Below are 25,550 nucleotides of genomic sequence, written 5' to 3'. Positions count from 1 at the left end.
TTGAGACAAATGCTAACGTCAACACGCTAACAATTCCAATGCTAGCATGTACTTTGTACAGGCAGTGCTGTGTGATAAATGCTAACATCAACTTTCTCACAGTTTTAATGCTAGCATGCGCTTTGTACATGCAGTACTTTGCGATCAATGCTTAAGTTTAACATGCTAACAATTGCATTCTTAGCCTCTACTATGAAGAGCAGTGTTTTGAGATAAATGTTAAAGTCAACATGCTAACAATTACAATGCTAGCATCTACCTTCAACATGCAGTGATTACAGATAAATGCTAACGTCAACATGCTAAGAATTACAATGCTAGCATGTACTTTGAACATGCAGTGCTTAGAGATAAATGCTAATGGCAACATGCTAACAAATATAATGTTACTATGCTGATGTTTAGCAGGTATAACGTTTATAATGGCACCATCTAACTTTAGCGTGTTACCATGCTAGCAGTTGCTAATTAGCTTGAACACCAAGTAGCCTATTGCATAATTTTGGACCTAATGATGGCGCTTGTTGGAAATTAAAGGCGTTACCAAAGTTATAAAAATGTATTCTTAAGGGGCTCAGACTGTATTCATCCAAACATTTCAGGACACACGTTAATGGAGTAAAAATAAGTATTCATGATAATAGCTGAAGTGTAAAGTGTTGTCAGAAAGTCTACTGGGAGATAATTTATTTAAAGGCTGTCTGACCTGAGCAGCAGCAAGATGTATCCCCCCCATGGAGTCCAGACACACAGACACAGGCTGTGGCTGAGGTAGGTGCTGATGACATTTGCTGACAGCGATGAGTTGGCTACTGAAACTGTGACGATGGGGTGGTGATGGGAGGTGGAGGGGTGCACAACTGTTGTCAGAGAAAAAGTCATTTTAAAAAAGCCAGTATCATTATTGTTGTGCTAACAATGAGGGTGTATACAGTACTGTTGTATAGATGAGTTAGTATTTCAACTGAAAGCCAAAGACAGCAGGATTTTATGGATGAGCACGCATGAGGGGAGCGAATAAATAACAGTATGAGAAATAAACAACAGGCCTAGTGTGCAAAATAAACTTTCGCTGGAGCTTCATTTACAAATGTTGATCTCTTAGCAGCACTTCAAGTCAGTAGGGTTCATCCTATGGGGACCATGAATGTCTCTCTTTAATGGTAATTGAGATACTTCAGTTTGCACCAAAGTTGCTCCAAAAAGCTGTTGTGTTTTCATGCTGAAGCTGTTGTCATGAAGTCGTTTTTTTAATATAGATGTCAGTGGAGAACAGTATGTGTCCAGCGTGCAGCTCCAGAGCAGCCAGAGCTGTTCTCACCGCGTAAATCTGTCTTCCACCTCCTCCTCTGGCTCGGTCCTCGGTGTGCTGTAAGAACACGGCCAAATCTTTCCCACCACCACAGTAAATCTGAAACTAGACACGTCTCTCTGATTCTGTTGCTTTCTCAGCTTCTCTCTCTCTCCTCTTACTCTTTCTTCCTCTCCGTTTTCTGTTACTAATGTGTTTCTCTCCAAATAAATAGACTTTTCTCTAACTTTTGCTGTACTTAGTAAGGGTCTTGAGAGGATTTGAGAGGGGGGAGTCAGAGGGAGGTGGGGGGAGTACAGGAGATGAGTTTAACTTCTGACCTCTGTCACTGACTCTCCAGTCTTTCTCTCCTTCTCTACACACCCAGAAGCGACCCATTGGTTCACATGTCCCGCCTTCCTTTTCATCTTCTCCTCTGATTGGTTTGGCATTCCATCCAACAGCCAATCATGTTGTATTTACACTAGTCTGTGGCCAGTGAAAGGTGGGGTTCGTGCATTTGTGTGTGTGGAAGTTGAATTAACCCAAATCCCACATCTTATATCTGCTTGCCCCCTCCCAAACCGCTGCAGCTCCTCCTCTGAATCCAAACCTCTCAGCTCCCTCTCTCCACCGCCACGCTGAAAACACACACACACACACACACCCATGTCAGCACCTTGCCTCGGCTGATACTCACCCACCCCCCACCCTTTTGCAGTCTGAGTACTGACTGTGTTTATTTTCTGAAAGAGGGTCACCAACTTTTAACTGTGTATTTTAGGGTGCCATGTTTCATTTGTTTTAACAGTTATTTTCTGTCTGCTGATGTGTCTGATAGGCCGGGCAGATTGCTGATAGGCTTGTATCTATGCCACTAAAGTGTTTGCCTGGGTTTGTTCGGGTGTCATACTCTGTTAAGACTTGTATTTACTAATGACTGTTCTATATAGACCAGACTTTTCTCTACTCACCTGATTTGCCTGCAGGAGCCTCCAGGAAAATCAGACGACAGCTTGATGAGGATTTGTTGTAAAATCATCTATAAAGAATGTGCAAACAGCTTCAAAACGAAAGTGAAAACTCGATTCAGCCAACGTTTTGTATTTTAGTTTAGTTTCTTTTGATCAACTTGTGGCGCTGGTTAAATTCAAAACTATACCCCTGACTCTTATTTGACCTTCTCGACAAAGCTGCTTCTGCCCTGGTGTTGTATGTCTCTACCATTGTGTCATCATGAGCTCTCAGATTCACCTTCAGGGAGAGCTGGAAGAAATTCAGTGGAGCTTTGTCTTTTATTTAATGATTAATATGAAGCCTTTGGTATTTAAAACTGGCCTGCTTACCAGAGTCAGCGTATGATTCACTGATCGGAGGAGTTTCTTTCATTTATGAGTCAATGCTGTTTTTCCAGCAATCAGCACTAAAGCACACATCCTCGGCAGCACTTTGCCCACCCAGGTTTCACTTTCTCTTTTTCTCTCTTTGCCCCCCCTTCACCCTCTTTCCTTTACATACAGCTCTGCAGCTGCTAACAGCTTTATAAAATAATAATGAAATATTTAGTCGTGTCCTGGGTATTGTCCTGTAAAGCTCCACACGACTAAACATGAGATCATTTTTTCCAGACGCAGGAGTTTTTTCCCCTCTGTTGGCGTGTTTATTTTTCTGTGGTTTTGGGAGGTTGGGGCTGAAGGTTTGATGGTATTCTGTGTGTGTTCCTCTTCTTACCCCTCCCTAATTTCTGCTTACTCCTGATTTATATGCACAAGGTACAGGGAGTGATAAAAATACATTTTTTACATGGGCTTGTTGTTCCACCGTTAATCACCGTGTTCACTTTTACATTTACGTGTGTCTTCATATCGGCCTCATTCTTTCTATATTAGCTTTGTCTCTGTGGATGATGTTATTATAATAACAGAAAACAGTTAAGATTAAAGCTTTTTTTTGGTTACCTTTTGTCCTTTCGCTGCCATATTCCCCGAATGCTTTGGGTGTAGGAGTAGCAGTTTGGGCTGAACACTGTCTAGACGCCTGTGAGCCTCCCATTAACTCCTGATTATACTGAGCCCTATTAATCTGACTGGGCCGGCCAGGGCACACACACACACACACACACACACACACACACACACACACACACACACACACACACACACACACACACACACACACAGATGTGGCTTAAGTGGTAAGGGTCAACTTTCTGGCATCGATTGTGTTTCTAAAGTAAATATTAGTGAAATATTACTTCTTATTACTCGGCTGTGTTAAATACTTGATTCTGATTAGTTAATCACAGCATTCCGAGGTCTGTTATTTCTCGATAACAGACCGTTGCTATAAAGAACAGACCGTTGCTAGGGATGTGGCTCTAATCACACAATGATTACAAAACTGAAGACGGCACATGAAGTAAACATTAAACGGAACACAGTGCAGGATACAGCGGTGTTTAAAGACGATGAATGGGGGAAAAATGTGCGTAAAAACAGCAGTAATAACAGCTAGCTTAGCTTATTTTATTTGTGAGTAAAAAAAGCTAGCTTAGCTCATTTTAATGTGAGTAATAACAGCTAGGTTAGCTCATTTTAATGTGAGTAAAAACAGCTAGCTTAGCTCATTTTAATGTGAATAATAACAGCTAGCTCAGCTCATTTTAATGTGAGTAATAACAGCTAGATTAGCTCATTTTAATGTGAGTAAAAACAGCTAGCTTAGCTCATTTTAATGTGAATAATAACAGCTAGCTTAGCTCATTTTAATGTGAGTAAAAACAGCTAACTTAGCTCATTTTAATGTGAGTAATAACAGCTAGGTTAGCTCATTTTAATGTGAGTAAAAGCAGCTAGCTTAGCTCATTTTAAAGTCAGTAAAAACAGCTAGCTTAGCTCATTTTAATGTGAGTAAACAAAAGCTAACGTAGCTCATTTTAATGTGAGTAAAAAAGCTAACTTAGCTCATTTTAATGTGAGTAAAAACAGCTAGGTTAGCTCATTTTAATGTGAGTAATAACAGCTAGGTTAGCTCATTTTAATGTGAGTAATAATGTGAGTAATAACAGCTAGCTTAGCTCATTTTAAGAAGGCTACAGAGTTGACCGTTGCTATGGGTGCAGCTCTCACTGTGAGTGTAACGGACTATTTTTAAACAGAAAACAGAAATATAATCATTTTTAAATTAATAAAATAATTTACAAATCAATATATTGTGTCAATTGATTTCGTAAGTAAAAAACTGTAATAATACTGTGTAATGAGCGGTATCATGTATCATGAACAGGTTGTTATCATGGAGGAACCCCTTCCCCTTGTTAACAACCTGCTCACTACACATTATCTCTTACTTAGCACAACTTTTTTTGCAAGTCGGTCGTCTCAAAATCGGAAGTTGGGGGTTCAATCCCTGACTGCTACAGTCGCATGTCGAAGTGTCCTTGAGCAAGACACTGAACCCCAAATTGCTCCCTAAGAATGTGCATAGATCCATCAGTGTGTCAATGTGTGTGTGAAAGGTTAAATGTGACATGTAGTGTAAGAGTGGTCAGAAGACTAGAAAAGCATTATATAAGTGCAGTCCATTTACATTTATCTTGACAAATGTCAGATCTTTTCACTAAAAACGAAAGTTGAACCATATTCGTGCCTCAAACGTCAGTTTTCGTTGTCTACATTAAGAGGCATTTTGTTACTCTCTACCTGTGACCACCTGTAGAGTGACACACTAACAAGAAGGGGGGATCCCTGGACTTAGTTGAGGGTAGCACGATGTTCCACTATCTGATTATATTTATCAGTCATTTCATTAACATGTTGATTAATGACCCCCTGAGGTATTAAAACACACACACGGACCCAAACACGTTTCATTTGGTGTGACAAGAAAAAGCCATCTTTCTTTGTCAGGGTTATTGAAGGCTGGGTTGCCTGGGAAACTATGAGAATCCAACTTACTGACCAACAGTGATGTTTACTTTTGGGGTTAATCGTGTGTGTGCTCTTTCATACGTGTGTGTGTGTGTGTGTGGACATTGATCCCTTGGGAGAGAGTTTAACGCTTGAGCCCGTCTCTCTATGTGAGCAGCGGGCAGTTTGCCTACCTGAGGGAGCTTAAAAAACAGAGATGCAAAGCAGAAGTGCCAAAGAACTCTCAGAAATGCCTTTGAAAAGGCTATAAAGGGATTTCATGGATGTCAGAGGGCTTGTGAGAGATGGGCTTTGATACGACTCGGCCGTGTTGGAGGATATACGGCCGCAGTTGCGCGGCTCTGACTGGTGGAACACTTAAAGGTTTTATGACCTGCTGCCATTTGGGGCTCTGGGACGGAGCAGAGTGCCGACCACAGGACTAATTAGGGCTGGCCGACGCGGGCGTGTGAGGAGGGAGATTTGGGGATTGAGGGTTGTGGATGTGGTGAGTGTGTCCCATGACTTTTTGTGTGTGTGTATGTGTGTGTGTGTGTCCTGACCTGGAGCATTGCGTCAGGGAGCTGTTTGTTCTCCATAAAGACTTCAGGGGCTCTTTCATGTCAGAGGCCTGGAAACTCTGACAGCGCAGATAGAGACACAAGCCAATCTACACACACAGAAACACAAACACACACACACATCAGAGACCAGCAAGAGCTGTACGAAAAAGACAGCCTGGCCTTCTCAACAAAAACAACACCCCTCCTATTGTCTCACCTCCCCATCTTCTCGTCTTCAGCGCAGCATCATGAAGATAAACGACCATCCCGAGATATGAGAGTCCAGTGGCAGGAGGAGGAGCAGGAGGAGGAGGAGGGGGGGATGTCAGGAGTGGAATGTGTGTGAACTGCACACCGCCTTCTATAAATCAGGGAGACAAGGAGGAGGAAGAGCAGGGTGGAGGAAGAGGGGGAGTCAGAGTGAGGGAGGGATGACAAGATGAATGAGCGGTGATGGAGGGGATGTGGGGGAGGGGGTACAGGTGCGAGAGAGGTGCACACACGCACCACGGGGTGAAGTTGGGCGAAAGAGTGATAAAGGCAGACGGAGGTCACGGGAGGACAGAGAAGCATTTAAAGTCCACTTCAACAATTACGATTACTGGTTTTAAATATGTAGAACTTTTTCAGCCGTTCAGAGCATTCTGGGAAAAGTAGTTTTTAATCTGTTTCTTTTGTCTTCATGCAGCTTTTGTCCCAGGAAGCAGGGTTAATCATGTCAAAGAATATCTTAGTACGGCTTATTTAAGAGGCACACTTTAAAAGGGTTTATTATTATGCATTATAGAGCACAACTTTTGGGTTGCCAGGTTGCAAAAAAAGTAAATGTTAGGAATATTTCAACATTAAAGGGCCAGTTTGGCGATTTTCAACCTCAGTCCTATCATGCTCTGTGCCTTTGGAGGACGCTATCCACTTCTCCAGTTGGCCGTGGAAAATCTCCACTAGACTACATAAAACATGTCATCTGGCAGAGGCTGCCAAACTACACTTCCTCAATTTAGAACGCCCGCCTCCGAAGTCATGTCTCGTTTAAAGTCGCCAGGTTTGAAATGCAGACTGCAGACCTGAAGATTTTTTAGACGATCCACCGGTATATTCTCGTCGTATTTCAGATTCTGTACGGCTCTGAGCCATCGCCTGCAGCGAAGCGGTAGTATTTTACTCCAGCGTCTCTCGCTGGGCCGTTCCTTTCAGAGGGAGGGGTGCAATGCACGCTGGGTGTTGTAGGAATGTAGAATGGGCGAAACCACGAGCTGTTTGTACAACTTTCTCCACAGCTATGGCGCCAATTTCAAATATTATTGCTTCTATCGATTACAGAGAAAACCAGCTTTGACTGACAGTGGCTTTTTCCCCGGGCGTACTGCTCCTTTAAGGGAACTATGACGCCTCGCGAGATAGATGAGAAGTTTGGTACAACTCTCAAGCTGTTGCTGAAAAATTGTAAACTATTTGTTGGCCGGGATCAGGTGATAGTCCACCAAAAGACACTCCAGAAGATCACAGCTCGCCGCCGAGAAATAGTCCCGTGCATTGGCTCCTAGCAACTTGCTGTTTAGCAACTTCTACAATATAGAATAAGTTGAAAAGTGAGCTTCAGATATCGTATTGTTTTAAACTCCCTACAGAGCCAGGCTAGCTGTTTTCAGCCTTTGTGCTAAGCTAAGCTAAATGGAACTGATGATAGCTTTATAATATCCACACAGACATTAGATTGGGATCACTGCTCTTATAAATTGTATTAATCTGTTAATTTAATAATGAATGCATTCTAATATGTCATCATTAAAGGGTTTGTATTACAAAGCACAGATGTACGTGATCATGTGTGACAGAAGAGGATGAGCCAAGTTAATTGCAGCTGCTTATCTGTCCTCTTTAGGCAGCTCCTGATAAGCCCTCAGACTCTTAGCACCTCACAGCTGATGAGACTCCCCACTGAAAGGCGGACGGAGGGGGTTTGTGTGTGTGTGTGTCTGTGTGTGTGTGGGGGGGGGTGTTAAGAAAACACAAAGATCTTTAGGCTGTCTCTCAGCGCTTTATCACCTGACACCCACTGGCCAGCATTAAAGAGTTTGTAGTGGGAGGGGACTTACTGGGAAGAAGAAATCTTGGTGTAATTGGTCATAAAAAAGGGATCGATTTTTCTCACAATTTAAGATGTTTTTACATTTTCCAGCTGGTGTTTCTGTTCCTTTGAGAAGTATTTCAAATGAGTCACAATAAAAAACAAAAGAAGGAAGGGTTAGCATTTCAAAATATAAAGCTCTTTAATTGGGAACTGAATATTTAGTTTCCATTTCTGTTGGTTTACAGTTTAAGGCAGACAACACACCTAACCGTAAGTAACACTAAAGGTAGAAATAATTCATGAATGTGTGTCACTGTGCTAATGATGCATTTCGAGTATGAAAAGTGAATGCTGGTGTTTGGTGTTAAGAAACTTTCTCTTCTGACTGCAGCTTTTATTTTGAAAAACCCTTTCAAAGACCGAGGCACAGGAGGCGAAACAAGGAAGAAAGCCCTTAAAATGAGCTTAATTTGGCTCTCATTCCTTCTACGTTATCAAAGCAGGAGAAAATATACCAAAATATGTACAGGAAGCTAACATCAGTTTATGATTGATTTTGCTCTCTAAAGATCAAAGCAAACACCTGACCTTTTTACTCTCATTTGACATGGTTTCACAGTGTTTTTGTGTCCAAGTAGGAACGTTTGAAGCAGTTTGGCGCCCCCATCAGGCACTAGGAGGGAATTGCAATCCCCTCATTTCCAAACAGAATCAATCAGCTTTCAGGCAAACTGCTCAACGCCACTTTTCCTCTTCTTCTTTGATTTTGGTGCTTCAGTGTTATCGCTAACACTAGAAGTTATTTCTGTACCAGTCTCGTGTTTCCTCTTTTTGCTCGGTTTGTCACTGATGTAGCCGCTGGAGTCGCTGCCACCCTGGACCTCCACAGGAGAGAGCCCGACCTCCTGCTCCTCTTCTTTCACATGTTTATCCTTTTTCTTTTTCTTCTTCTTTTTCTCACCAGCTTCATTTCCGTTTGCATCCTCCATTGTTCTGTCTGGCTCTTGTGTTGTGTTGCCGTCCAGTTCGGTGGGTGCACTTGTAATCACCTCTTCTGCCTCCTCATCTTTGACTTTTTTCTTTTTCTTCTTTTTCTTTGGAGTGTCAGCAGGAGCCTCCTCTGTGGGTTCTGGATTTAGTTCTGGTTCTGTTTCTGATGGTTCAGGCTGATCCGTGGTGACGCCCGACTCTGAGCTCTCACCCAAAGCAAGCAGCTCCTGCACCCTGAGAGACAAACAACCAAAACTATGTGATCAAGCAACTTTTAACTGGTTTGTATCAAAAAAAATAAGGTCCATTAGGTCCTGCATCAAGTGCAGGTGTATCTGTAATTTGCCCAGGCGCCAAAATAAATCTGCCAAGAGACAAAACAGAACCAAGGTCAATTTTGTTCCCACCCTTCATCCACCAAACACTTACCTGGTCCTGTCCAGTCGTCCTCTGATCAGCAGCACCCCAAAAATGTCAGCGTCGAGTGCAGTCACCTCAAACTCCAGCTCTGCTCCGATTCTGGGCCCTGCATCCCGCCAGGTTTCCATAGAAACCAGGTTGGGTTTGGGGATGCTGGCGTTGAAGCAGCCGTGCACCAGACACCCAACATGGCCCACTCCCAGTTTATTCACCGTAGCCTGGGAACACAAACACCACAGAAACTAAATAAAAGCATAAAAGCATAAAAGTGGACCAAAGGGAAAGGTTATAAATGTTTTCTTGTACTGCTCTGTAGAAAATCATTTACAGCAGCTATCTTATTCTCACCAGAAGTTTCTGTCCTTTTCTGGGCTGAAAGACAATAAAGTTGGCCTCTATGTCCATGTGGATGTAGCCGCTGTCGTCGTAGATGTTTCCATGGTGGCCCAGTATGCTGATGTTGTCATACGCCATGGGTACGCCCTTTAGACTGCACAGGTCAAATGGGTCAAGGAGAATTAGCTTGCCATACAGTTCAACACTTTCATACAGTACAACATTGTGCAAGACACATTTATGGTCAGAATAAACTTGGGAAAAATACAGTTACATCAGCTACATTTGAAACTACATTTTCAAGCCATAATCTGCAGATACTGATAATGTGCTGATAATATCGTGCATCCCTATTTGAAACTGACACCATCTTTAGCTTATCAGCAGATTAATCAATCAGTTATCTGACATTCTGGACCCAGTGTTGGAAAACAACAGCACATTAAAGTTTTTACTCTACTACATTTAATGTACATATTTTACAACTAATAAGCTAAAAGATTGAAGTTCAAGGAAACAACATTATGCACTGATATCAAGGAGAAATGCAACATAAAATGCTGCATAAACAATATTGCATCAATAATAATAAACCAATAATATTGAAAGGGGGAATTCTGCTGCACAACGAGTGCGTTGACTTTTAATGTCAGTGCTTTTTGGTGTTCATACAGGTGTAAATACTGTCTCCGCCACGACCAGAACCGACCCTTTTGTTTTCAGTACACGATGGAGTTGATAACTTGAACAGTGACGTCGACAGTTTACGAGACTAACTAACTACGTAGACACAAACCAAACAGCGTTAACTTCGCATGTTAGAAATTGCAGTACTGAACAGTATGTCGACAAAGTATAAGAAGTAAATAAAAGACAACACGGTGTCGCAGGTGTTGTTACCTTTGAGAGAATTTGAGCAGCTCGGCCTCCAGCTCCTCTTTTATACCTGTCCTCTTCTTGTTCAGGTACATGGGCGGCAGGGTAATGTGTCTCCGGTGCGTGTTCATGACCAAACACGAGTACGGCGCTGACAGCAGCTCGGAGGCGGCTGCGAACGACGGGATAGTGCACGGGACCGCGCCCGCGTCTTTGCCCGGTACCGAGGACACTTCAGCCGGCTGGACTTGAGAAGTGGCGGCGGTGATTTCAACAGACATTTTCACATGTTTTGGGTCGTCTTCTGCGTGCTCTAAGTTCGCCATGCTGGTAAGTAAAACCGGAAGCGCAAGGGCGGGTGATTTCCGGTTTGAGGAAGGCTCAACAGCTGTTAACTGTTAACACCAGTTCCCTATACTGCCGCCTGCTGGCCAGGAGGTGGAGTGAGCGTCAACGTAAACTTGAGGCAGGGCAGCATTTAAATCTTTACACTGGATAAATAGATACCATATAAACTTTATAATGTTTTATTAACACATATATAATAATTTTTTTTACCTAATGATGAAAAATAAAGCTGCATTTCTCTTACTGTGTATAAAAAAATAAAGTACAATACAACTTTAACAGAAAGTTTTTACAGTTAATCTAGGTATGTGTATCGTGTATCTGTTATTAACCATGTTGCTGCTTTTAAATAAAGGTTATTGTACTAGGCTTTTAAAACATATAGCAAATATGGATTTTTAATCTGTTTTAATTGCATGTTAAATCTCAATCACCAGTATGGTGTTTATTTCCATTTGAATTACGATATGTTATGTTATGTAGTATGAGTTTTATAAGTCACCGCAGAACAGAGGTACTAAATAAATTGTACCAATGCTTTACATTTGTATTGGCTCACCGAATTTTAAACAAACAGTTTTCCCAACCAGTTAATGTGATAAAGTGCACAACTCTCTTGCAGTACAAGAGGCTCACAAAAACCTTTGGTTTAAAATACGGAAATTGATTTGTACACGATTGAATGTAAATCTGTTTGAAAGTATTAGAATAAACACTACTAAAGCACAATATTCACAAACATGACAGGGGTCTTAAAGCTGTGTTTCCTTAATGCAAATAAAGTTGTGTTTCAGACAGATAGAAAAGCCAGGGCCATGTTATATTCCAGCATAATGATACTCTGAACGTCACAGGCAATAGGAAGAGCAGGGAGTGAATAAGGCTCCAGCTGTGCAGCCGCAGCAGGGAGGCTCCCACTATAGACAAGCTACATTTACACCTGTAATAAACGTTAACAGACAAAGGCTTCTTATATTCTTTAGGACAAAGTTGAAATGGGTTTAAAATGTTATTTTAATATAGAAACGCATTAACTAACCATCATGCACTTTGTTATGTAAAGTGAAGGTTGTGCACTGACCGGCCCTGCAAGGATGCTGAAGAGCTGTTCATCTCATAAGAGACGTGCATTGATTCTGTATCCTGTTCATACCTGCAATGGCACAATAAGATCATTAGGGTGACCTGAGGTGTCAATTAGTGCAACTAGTGCACATGCACGCTCACACAAAGACACACACAGACATAGTCACACACAAAGACACACCTGCACATAGACACATGCATAAAAGATACACTTGCAGACACACTGTCTTATCTAATGTTACCGTTTTCTGACAGAGCAGCAACACAAGAGGTCACATGATTCAGCATTCTTGCACGCGCACACACACATACGCAGTGCAGTGCAGGGGCTCTCTGGGGCACCAGGGCCCACTTCTGTCTGTTGTTGCGGTGATAAATAGTGACGTGGTCTCTTAGTCAGCAAGAGCTCCCAGCGGCCTCTGCTGCTGTGGGCCCTGGTTAACACACACACACACACACACAGACACACACAAACACCATAATGAGGTATTGAACAGCATGATGTTGTCAGAGCAATTATGTATCTTCACTACCCGTTACAGCTGCATGCGTGTGTGATAATGCTTCTTCCTCTGCTGTGTTAAGCACTGTCTGTTGTAGTGAGAGGTGCTATAAAGCAGATTTACACCAACACTTAACTTTACGATGAGTGTGTGAACCTTGAAGGCAGCACGGTGTTAAAATGTGGTCCCAGAGGAGTGCACTGACTTCTTAAATCCTGCTGCACATTGATTATGTTGACAGAGTTAATGTGTGATAATGTACACCTGGCTCTGCAGCGATGAAAACCCCCACTGAGATGAAGCATTATTATTTATCATACTTTAATTGAATTCCATTTTATAAGAAGCGTTTATAAAAATATGATTTATAGGTACAGCTGGATTCCTGATATACAAGCATGGATATACAGTACAGTACATTATGCGTCATTGTATTATCATGTCAAAGCATTCCATTATCACATGATACACACAGTTTACTGAAGGCGATCCCAACATCTGCATTCCATAACAAACAGAGAGTAAGGACATTGAGACTGAAATAGCTCTTCATAACAAGTGAATCAGCTGCATGCTCCGTTTGTGCTCATCACTTCGAGGCCTCTGATTGGATAAAGTCTTTCCTTTCTGCTCATTGGTTGAGGGGTCAGATGACGCCCTGCAGATGTTCGTCACCTGAATTATCGCCCCAAAAAACGCCCCGTGTTTGCATAATTATTCAGAACGTCTCCCTCTTGCTGTCAAAGTGTCCCACTTATACTCCGGCGGCGAAGACAAGGGTTCCACTGGTTTCACGCTGCAGGATATGTAGAAACAACTACATGCTTTATTTGTCGACTGACAGCAAGCGATTCATGAGCTGTCTCTGCTTCAGTGTGTGCAAGTCGCCTTTTGGTGACACGGCATCACGGTGATGCTGTTGTGTGTCCGTTATAGGAGATCTGAGGGATGCCGTTACTGGAGTTGTCCAGTATCTCCTGTAAGAGGACACGAAAACCAACACATTAACTTAAACATTGCAAAAAGAACAACTTTAAAATCTTTGTAGGTTATGAGAGAAACAAACTGACCGTTAAGAGGCTCTCTCTTGTGTCTTGTCCTACCTTCTCGGTCATCTCGTGCGAGTGGTGCAGCGAGTGCTCCCTCTCAAGGAACATCCTCTGCTGCTCAGAGCTGGCCAGGCGACACGTCAGCCATGTGGATAAGGTACAGGAGGAGATCCCTGGGTAAGACAGGAAGAGGTAAACCAGACTTTTCCTCTAAAGCCACCAGCAGGGCAAAGTTTCCACGTGTCCAGTAGTGGTGCAACAGATCACAAACTTATGGTTTTTATGGCTTTTTTTTTGATCAGCAAAAAAAAGGTGGTGACAATATAACTTTGCTCTTTGCACAATGCCTAAACACTGTGACACCTTTCTTCCATCATCAATATATCAGAATATAAGTGCACTGAAGGGGGTTGACATTTTTTCCAGTCCTGTGCTAGCAAAGACTGCTACATTTGTATCACCATCCAACAGGCCTCTTTCATGTGAACAGTATCATCACTTGCAATGTCAACCAGTCTTTGCCTTTCAGAATAAAACACATTTGTCTTGTCTGATTTCTGCTTCAACTCTGCATTAGATTTTATTCCACTTTACCTCCACAATCAGGTTCTCTATTTTGACCTCCCATTAGCCTAGCCTGAACTTTGTTTTTATTAGCAAATGTTAGCATACTTCACTGCTAAACTATGATGGAGAAGATGTTAAACATGAGTTCTGTTAAACACCCGCATGTAAGCCTTGCCACTGTGAGCATTTTAGCAAGCTGACGTTAGCATTTAGCTCAAAGCACTGCTGTGCTTATGAGGTTTGATGGGACTTGAAAGTTGGGAAACATTCGACAATGCTTCTCCTGTGTTAGAGGTGGAGTTACAACAAATGTGGGCTATCATGATTAAAGGGATAGTTCAGGTTTTTTGAAGTGGGGTTGTGAGGTACTTATCATGTACAGTAGATAACAGTAAGCTAAGCTAAGCACAGCTGCAGACGGGGTCAGGGGTACCACGTACTTAAGCCACATAAAAGAGTCCTACATATAAACAAACATTTCCGTTTGAAGTGCATAGATGGCACTTTTAGCAATTATGGAAACGACGAAAAGCCATTTACAGTGGAGACAAGATGATATTGTTTTCCTACACATGCCGAACTATCCTTTTAAAGAGGGGGTATTATGCTGTTTCACATTTTAAGACATACTTTTACAATGTTTGATGTCCAGACTGAACGTGGATGAAGTTTCAAATCTGTAGGTAAAAGTTTGTTGGAGTAATCCCCAGGCTTCTCAGCTCAGTCTGCTGTGAATGCCAGGTTTCACACAGTTTTTTCTACACGCTGCACTTTGTGACGTCACAAATTGCAGCCTCAGCAGGCTTCGGAGAGTCAGCCAATCAGAATAAAGCGGGCTTCAAGGGGCGGGGTTTCTTAAAGGGACAGCCCTGACTGAGTGGTTTCAGCCAGAGGCTGTATCCACTGGCCTGCACAGAGCAGCAGGGTGAGAAAAATGAGGAGTTGTTTTAACTGCAAATTATGCTAAGCTACTCCACAGGTATCACAGAGTGAAATATGAAGCTTGAAATGAGCATAATAAGGGGGTTATTATGTTTAGTTGTGTTTCATCATCCCATTGTGCTGCCTTGTGTGTTTTGTGTTTACCCAGACAGGCCAGCGTCATGGCAGCCAGATGGATGGAGTGCATGGAGTCTGGCCTTTTGTTTAGCGCCCGAACAAACTGGAAGTTGAGGATTCCGCCGATCAGGCCGCAGATACAGCACGCGGAAAACAGGATCATCTGTTACACAGAGAGACAGTTTATGTTAATACAACCCACAGAATTGATATCCTATCAGCAGAAGCATAAACAAACTGACAAAATGTGATGAGACTGGAGATAAACAGACTGCTATTGAGCTTCCATCATTCTGCAGTTTTGGACGACGGCCGCTCGGGTGAGTCAGAATAAATCTCATTTCCTATTAGAAAATTGGATCTCTCTCAAAGCACGCCGTCTCTTCCAGAAATACTGTGCGCCTTATAAATATTCTTGCGTCACTCACTCGCTATATTTGTGCGTATGTGTTGGTGAGATTTGACTTTAAGTGTGTAATAAATCACATTTTACGGATTACTTCTTGGGACTGTAACAGGGAAACTCAAATGCAGGCTGACAGTCTGATTTTTCCAAACAGGCTCTCATGATGGGAGTTCTGTTTTGCATTTATAATAATAAAATCCAATCGATTCAATTCCACTCTCTGTTTATTGTGTGTCTGGAGTTCAGTCTCTTTCATTGCTCCCCGTGCAGATGCCTTCAGTGCCTTTAACCGCATGGAAAAAAAGGCATCTCCAATTTCAGTCATTACCCCGGTGAAGTGTGGAAAGCGGCTGGCAGGAGTCCGGAGCCAAACCAACCTAATGCAATCATCACCCCACAGGCTGACAGGCAGGGAGGGCATGTGAGGAGAGGAAGATGGAGGGAATCAGAGCGTAGAGGCGACTGTGAGGATGAGCAGAGAAAGAAGAAGATGGACGGTGGATAAATGAGAGTGATGGAAAAGGAGGAAAAAGCAGGAGGGTAAAGATGGTGACAGGGACGAAAGGTGCGGATAAATAGGGTGAGACAGAAGGAGAGAAAGGTTGAGGGATGTCTCCGTTACAGCAGATTGCGCTGACATTGATCCATCATTAGCGCCCGCCCCGCAGGAGACAGAGAGAGTCGGAGAGAAACACGAGGACTCGGACGCACAGAGAGACTGCGAGGCGATCACTGAGCTGAACAGACGGAAAGAGAAGAGGAGAGGTGACTGCTTGTCCCCTCTGGTTTCCTCAGATGTCGTTTGCAGATCACACTGTTTTCACCTGGACAGCACACATGTCGAGCACGTGTCTTTACGTGTTAACTTCCAGAATGCAGACGTGTGTGTTGTCGATATACAAAACAAAGAGCACGCAGGTCTTATATTTACAGCCTTCAGAGTGCACACATTTGCTTTAGATTCATACACTTCAGGGTTCATGCTTGATGATTGACAGCGCATAATATTATCTGGGGCCTTAACTGAATAATAACAGTGTTTGGTGTTGAATCAAATCATCTTTCAAAGCACAGGCTCAAAGCCTCTCGCTACATAATAATGAAAAATCGTTTGGGTTTCATCTCCAGCATTTCCCAAAGGCTCTTTTCCCTCACAAAATGCCAATCATCCCAAAACATGTGTGTCTGAATGATGTTTCCATTTAGCTTGCGCATCAGGATGTCTGCAAAGGAAGACAATTATAAACTGAAAGGGGACTGTAATGAATGAATGGGCCTCATGAATCAGTGAGAATCTGATTTAATGTGAGCAGGTTTGTTTGAAGAAAAGAAAAACACTCAAAAACTTCAAAGGAGATTCAAAGACTGCAGCGAGTAAGAAAAATGGACAGATAGAGACAGACTTTTTTTTTTTTTTTAATTCTTCTTATTTAAATTTCAACTTACAAGTGGCCATTTTCCAAAGGGAAATTTGCTTATTTGCTTTCTTGCAGAGAGCTTTATGGGGTTATATGGTGTTTATCATCTGTTTGTTAAATATTAGGGTTCAGCCAGCAGCCATTTAAATTAGCTTAGCTTAGCATAAAGAATGGAAATGGGAAAAGTTAGCTAGCCTGAGTCTGTTAAAATGTAGCAAAATCCATCAACCAGCGCCCCTTCAGCCAGCAGCCTGTTAGCTTAGCTTAGAATAGCTTAGCATAAAGAATGAAAATGGTAGGACACAGCTAGCCTGAATGTGTCAAAATGTAACAAAATCCAACATACATCACCCTCTCAGCCAGCAGCCTGCTAGCTTAGCTTAGCTTAGCATAAAGACTGAAAATGGTAGGACACAGCTAGCCTGAGTCTGCCAAAATGTAACAAAATCCATCAACCAGCACCCCCCCAAAAATGTGTTATGTGCCAGACTATTTCTGGCAACCAGCAGAGAGCCTCCAGGATATAGTTTGGCACATATTCGTCTTCTCATATTCTTCTAGTTTTTGTTTAAATTAAACATCAACAAAAACGTGATGACAAACAAGATATGATGTATTAATCAGTAGATTTAGGAGGTGCTGATAGGGGTGTTTTGATGCTAGCTGCTAGCCGTTCCCCCTGTGTTCCCACGTGTGCACTGTCGCCTCACAGCTAGAAAGTTATTAGTTCGAATCCCGGTCCGGACATAGTGGGCCTTTCTGTGTCGAGTTTGCATGTTCTCCCCGTGCATGTGTGCGTCCCCTCCGGATACTCCGGCTTCCTCCGACAGTCCGAAGACATGCTACACCCAGTGACAGCTGGGATATGCTCCAGCCCCCCTGTAACCCTGAACAGGATAAGCGGTATAGCTAATGAATGTTCCCCCTGTGCCCAGTGTTTATGCTAAGCTAAGATGCTAGCTGTAGCTTCATATTTACTGTAAAGATACGAGAGTGGTATTAACACTTTTTCTCCCACATATTTCAAAATGCTGAGAGCCTCCCCTGTTAAAGGGCTGTTTATATAGATAAACACAACGTGAAACATTTAAGAGAGGACAATAAATACTTAAAACTACTAAAAATATAAGCCACATGTACTTACAATAAGACCTGTCCTCTTCCGAGCACACAGCACTCCACACATCCCACACACCAGAAACTGGAAGAAAAGACAGAAAAACAAAAGAGTGAAAGAACTCTTTCTAACTTTGACATTAAGAAAATGAATGGCTAAATAAGCAGATGAAATTGAAGCTATTTTTATCTTCTCTCCCCAGTGTTCACAACAGGAAGGGTGAATGGATTCTTTACACTCAGTTAGTTCAGATGCAATTTTCTCCCTCTAAAAATAGAGTGTCATCGAGGGCTTCCAGCAGGAAGCCATGATGTCCTGGATGTCACTGATTCAGACTGAACTGAGGCAGCACGGCGGTGTGTGAGGCTGGCAGAGTACAATCACTGCACAAAGGGAGAACACAATGAGACGGGAGCTCGGCTTTGTTTAGTTTTCAATCTAAATTTTAATTACAGTTTCACAGTTTTTACTTGTATTTTGGAAGAATTTTAACATCTCTCTTCTTCCTGGTGAGCTTGAAGGTTTATTCTTGACTTTTAATATCTATAGGAGAAACTAAAGGTCCATTAACGGGTCCTACCTGGGTCTTACGGCCTTCATCAGTGGATGGAGTTTGCTGACATACTTTTGTTTTATATTTTATATTGTTTAATGTGAGTTTTTCTATTACACTTTAAACTTAAGTTTACCTTACAGATACAAAAAGGACGATGTCCTACCTACATCACTACATCAACAATCTCAGAACCCATCAGCTATCATCTGACTGAGGCCATGTCCACATGTACACGGGGTAATTTTTTCAAAACGTAGCCTTTTCTCTGCTTTTTGATCTTTCGTCCACACACAAACAGTGTTTTAGGTCACTGAAAGCGGATCTTTTGCAAAACTCCGACCAGGGTGAAGACATTTAGAAACTCTGTTTCCGCGGAGACGTGTAAACAGCAATTTTGGCTCATGACGTCAGGCTGTGCCGTTATCTCCTTTGTGAGGCGACACAAGTGAGGAGACATTCCTTGCAAAATGATGGATGTGACAAAAACAGTGATGCTTAACAGGACTTTTTACATGTTTACACATATATGTACAGTTACTTGTCCACTATATTGAGGAACAGAGGCGTCGGGATAGATTTTTTCAGACTTTTGACTGGCCGCGATTCTTCTTCTTCTTCCTTGCATGACCAGTTTATATCGCCACCTGTAGGTGTGGCATTTGGACGGGGATTTTTTATAACCCTGCTTGTGTGGACGGGGTTTTTTTTGGAAACGAAGGAGGCAAAAACTCAGTAATTAAACTCAATAATACCTGTGTACATGTAGACATGGCCTAAGATACATCCTCTGGGAACGACAGCCCACTTTTCAGGGTTTCCGGTTAAGCTTGCAGTTAGCGCTAAAGGACTTCCGACCAAGACTTCCTTTTCCGTGAACTGTCCGACTAGCAACTTGAGAAGCGAGATTGGAGCTGGAGTTGACGACGTCTCATCTGCGCTTGTTTGTTTTTAGAGATGAATAAAAGCTAAATAAACGTCAGAAGACTGCAGATGGCGTTACGACAGATTCCGCCTGCTTTCGCTCTCCACACTGGCTGTTTTTTCCTGCATGCAATCGAAGCCTGCTGATACACGATTGGCCAATACTCCTCGGACTACAAATGCACTCAAAACACAGTGTCAGAACCTTTGTCTGTCTTTAAAGGCAAACTTTACAGGACCGATTTTTCACAATGTGGGTTTCATAATCAGAATTGAGGCAAAGATTCAACAGCTGACTTTCAGTGACAAATTAGTTTCCAAGTACCTTACAACAATGTTACTATGATTAATGAAAGCAATGTCACGAGTTACGTCCAGCCAAGTCCAGTCAAACCCTGAGACAGCGGACAGTCAGTGTTAACGACAGGAGAGCTACACCTTTGGGTAATCACGAGACATGAGCGGCTGACTCAGCAGACAGCATTACACAGCTGTGAGCTTGAACACATGGACGTCACATTGCATTACGGCGTCGCAGTGACTTGCACTGTGGAGACACACACTCTCCAGTCTCTCCATAAGGAAACATTGTTATAGCTTTTTCCATCTTCATCATCCAACACACATTTCAGGAGTTGTTCTGAACTCCAATCATTGTAAAAATCTGTTTTTTTATGACTCATATTTCCAGAGCTCCAGGCATTAACAGTAATTTACAGCAATCACAGACAGTTGCCTTAGCTGCAGCAACAGTCATAGTAAAGCAGATGATTCAAGGATATATATAGCAGCCGAGAACGTCAGAAACTCAGCTTTTCATTGCTCAGCAGAAATATGTTGACAGGGAGGAACAGGAGGAGGAATGTGGAAGTGAGAGGATCATTGTGCGTAAAAGCTTCCAGAGAAAAGAGAAATAATCGAGCATGAGTGAATGAAAGCATTCTTCAGGTCCAGTATAGAAGAATCTAATTGGCCAAGTGGTTGGTTGTGTCTCTGGACAAACACATTGAGTCATATTAAGTACAAACATAATCAAAATGTTTAGATCCTTTGGTCTAAATACTGCTTTGTATTTTGGATATTTAAGTGTTAATGAATTTTGTCTAATCAAAAGGCAAATTGTTGTTCTAGTCGTTACAGGTTGATATCTAAGCATTATTTTGAGGCTTTAATATGAAAATAATTTTTTTTAAAAGATGTATTATAACGCATCTTCTGCATTTGGGCTTTCATCTTCCATACAAAATCATAATAAACGGCGTTACTGCATTATTTTAGCTAAGTTTTAGCTGGTCCTCCCTCCACAACACCCTCCGGGGATACTTATTCTGTCTGGGAGTAACTAGCCTAAAGAAAAGTCACATAAAAAGTAGTTCCCGGGACGTACACAGAGTCCGCTCCACACCGGGGACGCGTCCCCCTGCTGCGGCTTGTACTGGCCCCGGACCCAGCTGATGCCAACGGCTCCCAGGACGATGCTCGCCACACCCAGGCCCACCTCCACCACCGACAGCAGGAGCAGGCTCCACAGGATCTTGCGGCTGGAGCACATCCTGCCCCGGGCATCTCTCCAGCTCCAACAGGAGGAGGCAGGGAGAGAGAGGAGTCCGCTTCTCGGCGCCGCGGATCTACAGCTTCATCCCCGGCTGGAAATAAAAGAGCGGTTATCCTCAAAAAGTAGGTCCAAATAGAGTCAAGAGGTTAAAGGAAACTTCGTGAAGTAAACAAAAGCGGTGGAGGGAGGCAGCTGCTCTGCGGAGGGATATTGTTTGTGAAGAGAGAGCGCTCCTGAAGTTCCTCTGTGTGTGTGTGTTTGTGCTGCCTGGCGCTGTCCAGGGTACTTAAGCACCGCTGCACACACACGCGCACAATTCACAAAGGCGCGCGCACAATCAGGGCAGCAACCAGGAGACAGCAGCCTCCGCCCCTACGTGGAAACATTCAAACATTCAGAATTGAGAGGTTTTCAGTTAAGGGGGCGAATTCAGGGCAGCTCATAAAGATCCGGAGGAAATGTTTTGGTGATTGTTGTCTAGCACCTTTAAAAAATAAGGTAATGAAGGGAATACAATAAGTACCATCTAACACTTTATGATAGGGGACAAAAGTTTATAAGGAATGATTCGGTGACCCCAAGGCTCCACTCCACGCAGGATTTTATCGTAGCTAATTCAATGAAATTCATGAAAATATCAGACAAAAAACACTCCTCCATTCTTAGTTTATCATTTAGTTAGATATTTGGTTGTTGTTGCTGCGGTTAACTTCCTGGTTAAGGATGGTGCTCCAATGAACGTGCGCACATGAACGCCCCTTGCTCGCCCAGGTGTCAGCAATTAGGACTGTATCAAGATAGACTTCGGGATGGGGAGGCGTGTTTTCTCCTTTTGTATTTTGTCTCAAACCAGCCATAAGATTAACTCTCCCTTGATGAATATGTTTGAGAGTTTTTGTACATTTTAAAAACGATATTTGTAAAAGCTGGAATAGTCTGTTAAACTTTATCTTTGCTAGTAGCAATGTGATTTAACCAGGAAGTATTTAAAGCAATTGGATCCACAGAGGCTCTTTTGTCTCTTGGCGTTGGACCCCTTTTAAATGAGTACTAAAAGGCTGTCAAATAAGTCTGGTTTCCAGTATTTGAAAAAAGATCTGGTACTGTATGCCTCACATGTTGGCAGGTAGTGCCGTGTCCTAGCTCGCCATACCTGGTTTGTTAGCTTATGTTTAAACTATTTGTGGTAGCTGCACGAACAGAGAGTCTGTCTTAGCGTCTTTGGTCTGATAAATCAATAACTCTTGACAGCTATCAACACAAAAACAACTGTTTCCAAACTGTGTGATTGGCAAACAAGAGGCTCAACTGGCTCAATCACTAGCTAACGAATTAGCCTTAGCATATACTGTTAAGCTCTGATAACCTCTCGCTCCTCTTCAGCACCAACATCTCATCCAAATAGTGTCACTCATTACTGCAAAAAAACAACATGGCGGAGGACACGACGCTGAACTCAAGGCTTTAAAATAAGCAAACCGATGGGAGATGAGTCACGGTGACTACGTCCAATATAGTCTGTTATGAAATAACACACTGACACCATTTCTCGTCTCCCCCTTTTATTCTTGGTCTCATCTGAAGGATGTTTTCGGTGTAATTATATTACCCTAATGATGCTGAACACTAAATTAGATCAGGATGATCTGCTGTAATCTTGACTCCACATCACCTCATAAATGGTGACACATTCACAGCTGTGTCAGCAGGTAAAAAAGTGCAGACACTGTTGTGTAATGATTCTATATTCACTTTTAATGACAACAAAGTACTTGCAGAGCAGTGAAGGCCTCACACAAAGAACCACTTGTTCAGATCAGGAACGACTCTGTATGCCTTGTTTATGCTCACATGATGACAGGCCTGGCAGATAGCGTGTGCAAACTCATTATTCTCCTCTGTAAGATGGCGTCTGGCTGTGTAGAATCGCCGCCAATGAAAGTACCTCATATAAGCCTTGTTATCCTTATCCAGTTTTAAGAGGAACTCAGCCAGTTTGAACGCATCAGGAAAGTCATTTACGTGTATGAAGGACGTCCCGGGGGCGAAATCCTCATAGTTCCCTCTCGGCGGGCCCAAAACTACCGGCACCGTTCCGGCTGCTAGAGGTGCATTGAACGTTTCTGTGATGTAATCTCTGTGGATTGAATTCTCAAAGGAGAGGTAGAATTTGCAGCTGCTGACAGTTTGGAAGTAGTCCTCTGCTTTTGAGAACTCTGCAGAGTAAAACACCTCCACCTTGATGTGCTTCACGAGCTCCCTGTAGTAGCTGTAGCTCTCCCTTGATTTAGTGTGGAGGCCGGTGCTGTCCACGATCCAACAAAGCAATCGTTCCTTCTCCGGCAGCACGAAATCTTCATCCGTGTTCCTCTTGAGAGTCAGCGGCCAACGAGCCTGGATGTCTGAATCCTTCCTGTAGCTCAGTGTTAGATTAAAAAGGCCTTTAATGCCGGCGATCCTGCGTGTGTTCGTAGGCGAGTCTGTGTTCAACCAGATCCACCTCTGAAACCTCGGCCTAGGCGAGTAGGGGAGGTTTGAGAGGTCATCCTGGATGGCTCTGTGAAAAAACAGAACTCCCTGAGATCTGGAGTATAAAGATCTATCATCTGTGAGGTTGCAGCCATTAATCCTGAAAAGCGTCTCGCAGTCTTGCAAATGAAACCTTTTGTTTTCAGGCCAGAGCCACAGCAGCAGGATCGGCCTGTCCTTCTTTTGAGTCGCTGTGGTGCCGTTTGGACGTTTTGTAACCTCTGCTGTGCTGTGGAAATGAGCCTGCTTTGCCTGCCGCCATGAATGAGCCACAGGAGGAGGACATTTTGGAGATGGGAACGATTTATAGAACATTAAAAACAGAACAATGACTCCGGCTAGCATTAAAATCACTGTCAGGGTGGCACGAAAAACGGGACCACAGGCCATGTTACACCTGTGAGGACAGAAGAAGCCTGTATCAAAATCTGTGGCAACAAAATTATTGGATGCATGTTCATTTAATGGTTGAAAGAAGTTATCACAGAGTTTAAAAAAGGGGTTCAAAGCTTGAAAAGTCAAATGTGGTGTCCAAATTAGCATAATTTCTGCTCTAAATTAAGCGATTCTCGTTCTCAAAGCAGGTAGAACGTTAATAAAATACTTACATGTCCCTCGGAGCTGAAGTGACGTTGCGTCTGGGAAGGTAAGTGTGTAGATATTCTATCAGATCCTGTCAAGTGAAGCTTGAGAAAGCCTGCTGTCGCTCCCTCATCCTTTCATTTGAGGGGATGCCCCGCCCACTCATGAGCCTAACCAATCCTGTGTCAGACCGGGCTGTCACTCAAGTATTTGAAGATTGGACTTGAAACAACAGTCGTGTACCTGGTTGTGATGCATTTTGGAATATGTCATAACGCACTGTATTTACAACTTTAAAGTAGGTGCTGAGAAAAAGGGAGACAATAGAAAATGTGAATTAATTGCAAATTTGACCGCCCATGTAGTCTTTATATTTATATTGACTCAATTAGGACTTTTCAGACCATAAACAAAGCAAACCTACGGCATAAAAAATGCAAAAAGAAAAGCACCATGCCCCTTTAAGACTTAAAAAAAATGTATGCTCTTTAATCTATAAAGACAACTCATGAAGAAACACACAAAGACCTCCTAGGTACTGACCCTGAAAAACAAATCGTGTTTTAACCACACATATTTGCAGCCCCTCTCCAGCTTACAAATGAAGCTGGAGAAGACTCCAGCTTCATTTGTAACCTTTCACTGAACTGAGTGTGTGTGTGTGTACAGAAAGCATGAATAAACATCTGACATGACAGATAAATCAAAGCAAATACTGGACACAAACTGTCAGAAGCATCTTTGTCTCCATCTCACCCAGCGTTACTCAATCACCGGCACAATGCACAACAGGCAACAATACACAGAGGACGGTTTGACTTGTGTGTGATGGACTTCTCCTTCCTTTAGCAAACACTTGTGAACATTTGGTCGATGAAGTTAGAGATGATTACACTGGGTTGGGAGTTGTTTTACTATGCTCCAGATGCAGATTTACTTGTACTTTATTTTTGTTATCATTTATCTAATTAATTAATTACAGTTACGAAAAAGTATAAAAGAGACTTAATCAAGTAATCATTTCTCCCTTTATTCACATCCCAAAAACTTTTTTTCTAGAGTCGCTAGCCTCCAAAAAAGGTGTAGCACAGCGTTGGAACACCAAAGAAAATGTTTTAATACAAGTATTTTACAATTTATGATAAGAAATATGTCCACTTTTTTTTGTTTACCGGAACAACACTTAGCGTCTTTTTAGCAGTGGCCAATGTTAGCCTAGAGCTAGCAGCCGTTAAGAGTAGCTAGCCTAAAAGCGAGACACAGGAGGAAACAGTTAGCATGACTCTCCAAAGGTATAAGTGTAAACCTATACGAGCAACGTTTAAGCTCACAAGTTTACAAGTTTCATCCTGTAATTTAATCTGTTAAAAACAGGTTATGTACTAGTGTGTTCACC

The 25,550-nt window shown here is 42.6% G+C and overlaps 3 protein-coding genes across 4 annotated transcripts; all 3 read right to left on the bottom strand.

Annotated features, from left to right (window-relative positions):
- Positions 1–8,039: 8,039 nt before the first annotated feature.
- On the bottom strand, positions 8,040–10,793 carry polr1f (RNA polymerase I subunit F). The gene is made up of 4 exons (XM_069681605.1): positions 10,483–10,793; positions 9,595–9,736; positions 9,256–9,464; positions 8,040–9,060 (listed from the first exon to the last, which is right to left on the bottom strand). Exons 1-4 carry the CDS (start codon positions 10,782–10,784, stop codon positions 8,559–8,561), a joined length of 1,155 nt encoding a protein of 384 aa, XP_069537706.1. The 5' UTR covers positions 10,785–10,793; the 3' UTR covers positions 8,040–8,558.
- Positions 10,794–13,300: 2,507 nt separating this feature from the next.
- On the bottom strand, positions 13,301–21,040 carry LOC138609379 (transmembrane protein 196). Of its 2 annotated transcripts, none has more exons than XM_069682029.1 (5): positions 20,876–21,040; positions 18,039–18,095; positions 15,098–15,233; positions 13,466–13,617; positions 13,301–13,372 (listed from the first exon to the last, which is right to left on the bottom strand). In XM_069682029.1, exons 1-5 carry the CDS (start codon positions 21,038–21,040, stop codon positions 13,301–13,303), a joined length of 582 nt encoding a protein of 193 aa, XP_069538130.1. The 2 variants fall into 2 exon arrangements, with proteins under 2 accessions (XP_069538130.1, XP_069538131.1); XM_069682030.1 differs by having other exon boundaries at positions 13,499–13,617.
- A 1,794-nt stretch (positions 21,041–22,834) lies between these two features.
- On the bottom strand, positions 22,835–23,920 carry LOC138609421 (4-galactosyl-N-acetylglucosaminide 3-alpha-L-fucosyltransferase 9-like). The gene has a single exon (XM_069682068.1). It carries the CDS (start codon positions 23,915–23,917, stop codon positions 22,835–22,837), a length of 1,083 nt encoding a protein of 360 aa, XP_069538169.1. The 5' UTR covers positions 23,918–23,920.
- Between the last annotated feature and the right edge of the window lie 1,630 nt (positions 23,921–25,550).

This window comes from Semicossyphus pulcher, unplaced genomic scaffold, assembly GCF_022749685.1.
Source record: "Semicossyphus pulcher isolate SPU_LCO1_2020_fin unplaced genomic scaffold, fSemPul1.0.p SCAF_5, whole genome shotgun sequence".
Classification (NCBI taxonomy): domain Eukaryota; kingdom Metazoa; phylum Chordata; class Actinopteri; order Labriformes; family Labridae; genus Semicossyphus; species Semicossyphus pulcher.
Note: the sequence above shows the minus strand (reverse complement) of the source record. Positions and strands in the feature narration are given on the sequence as shown.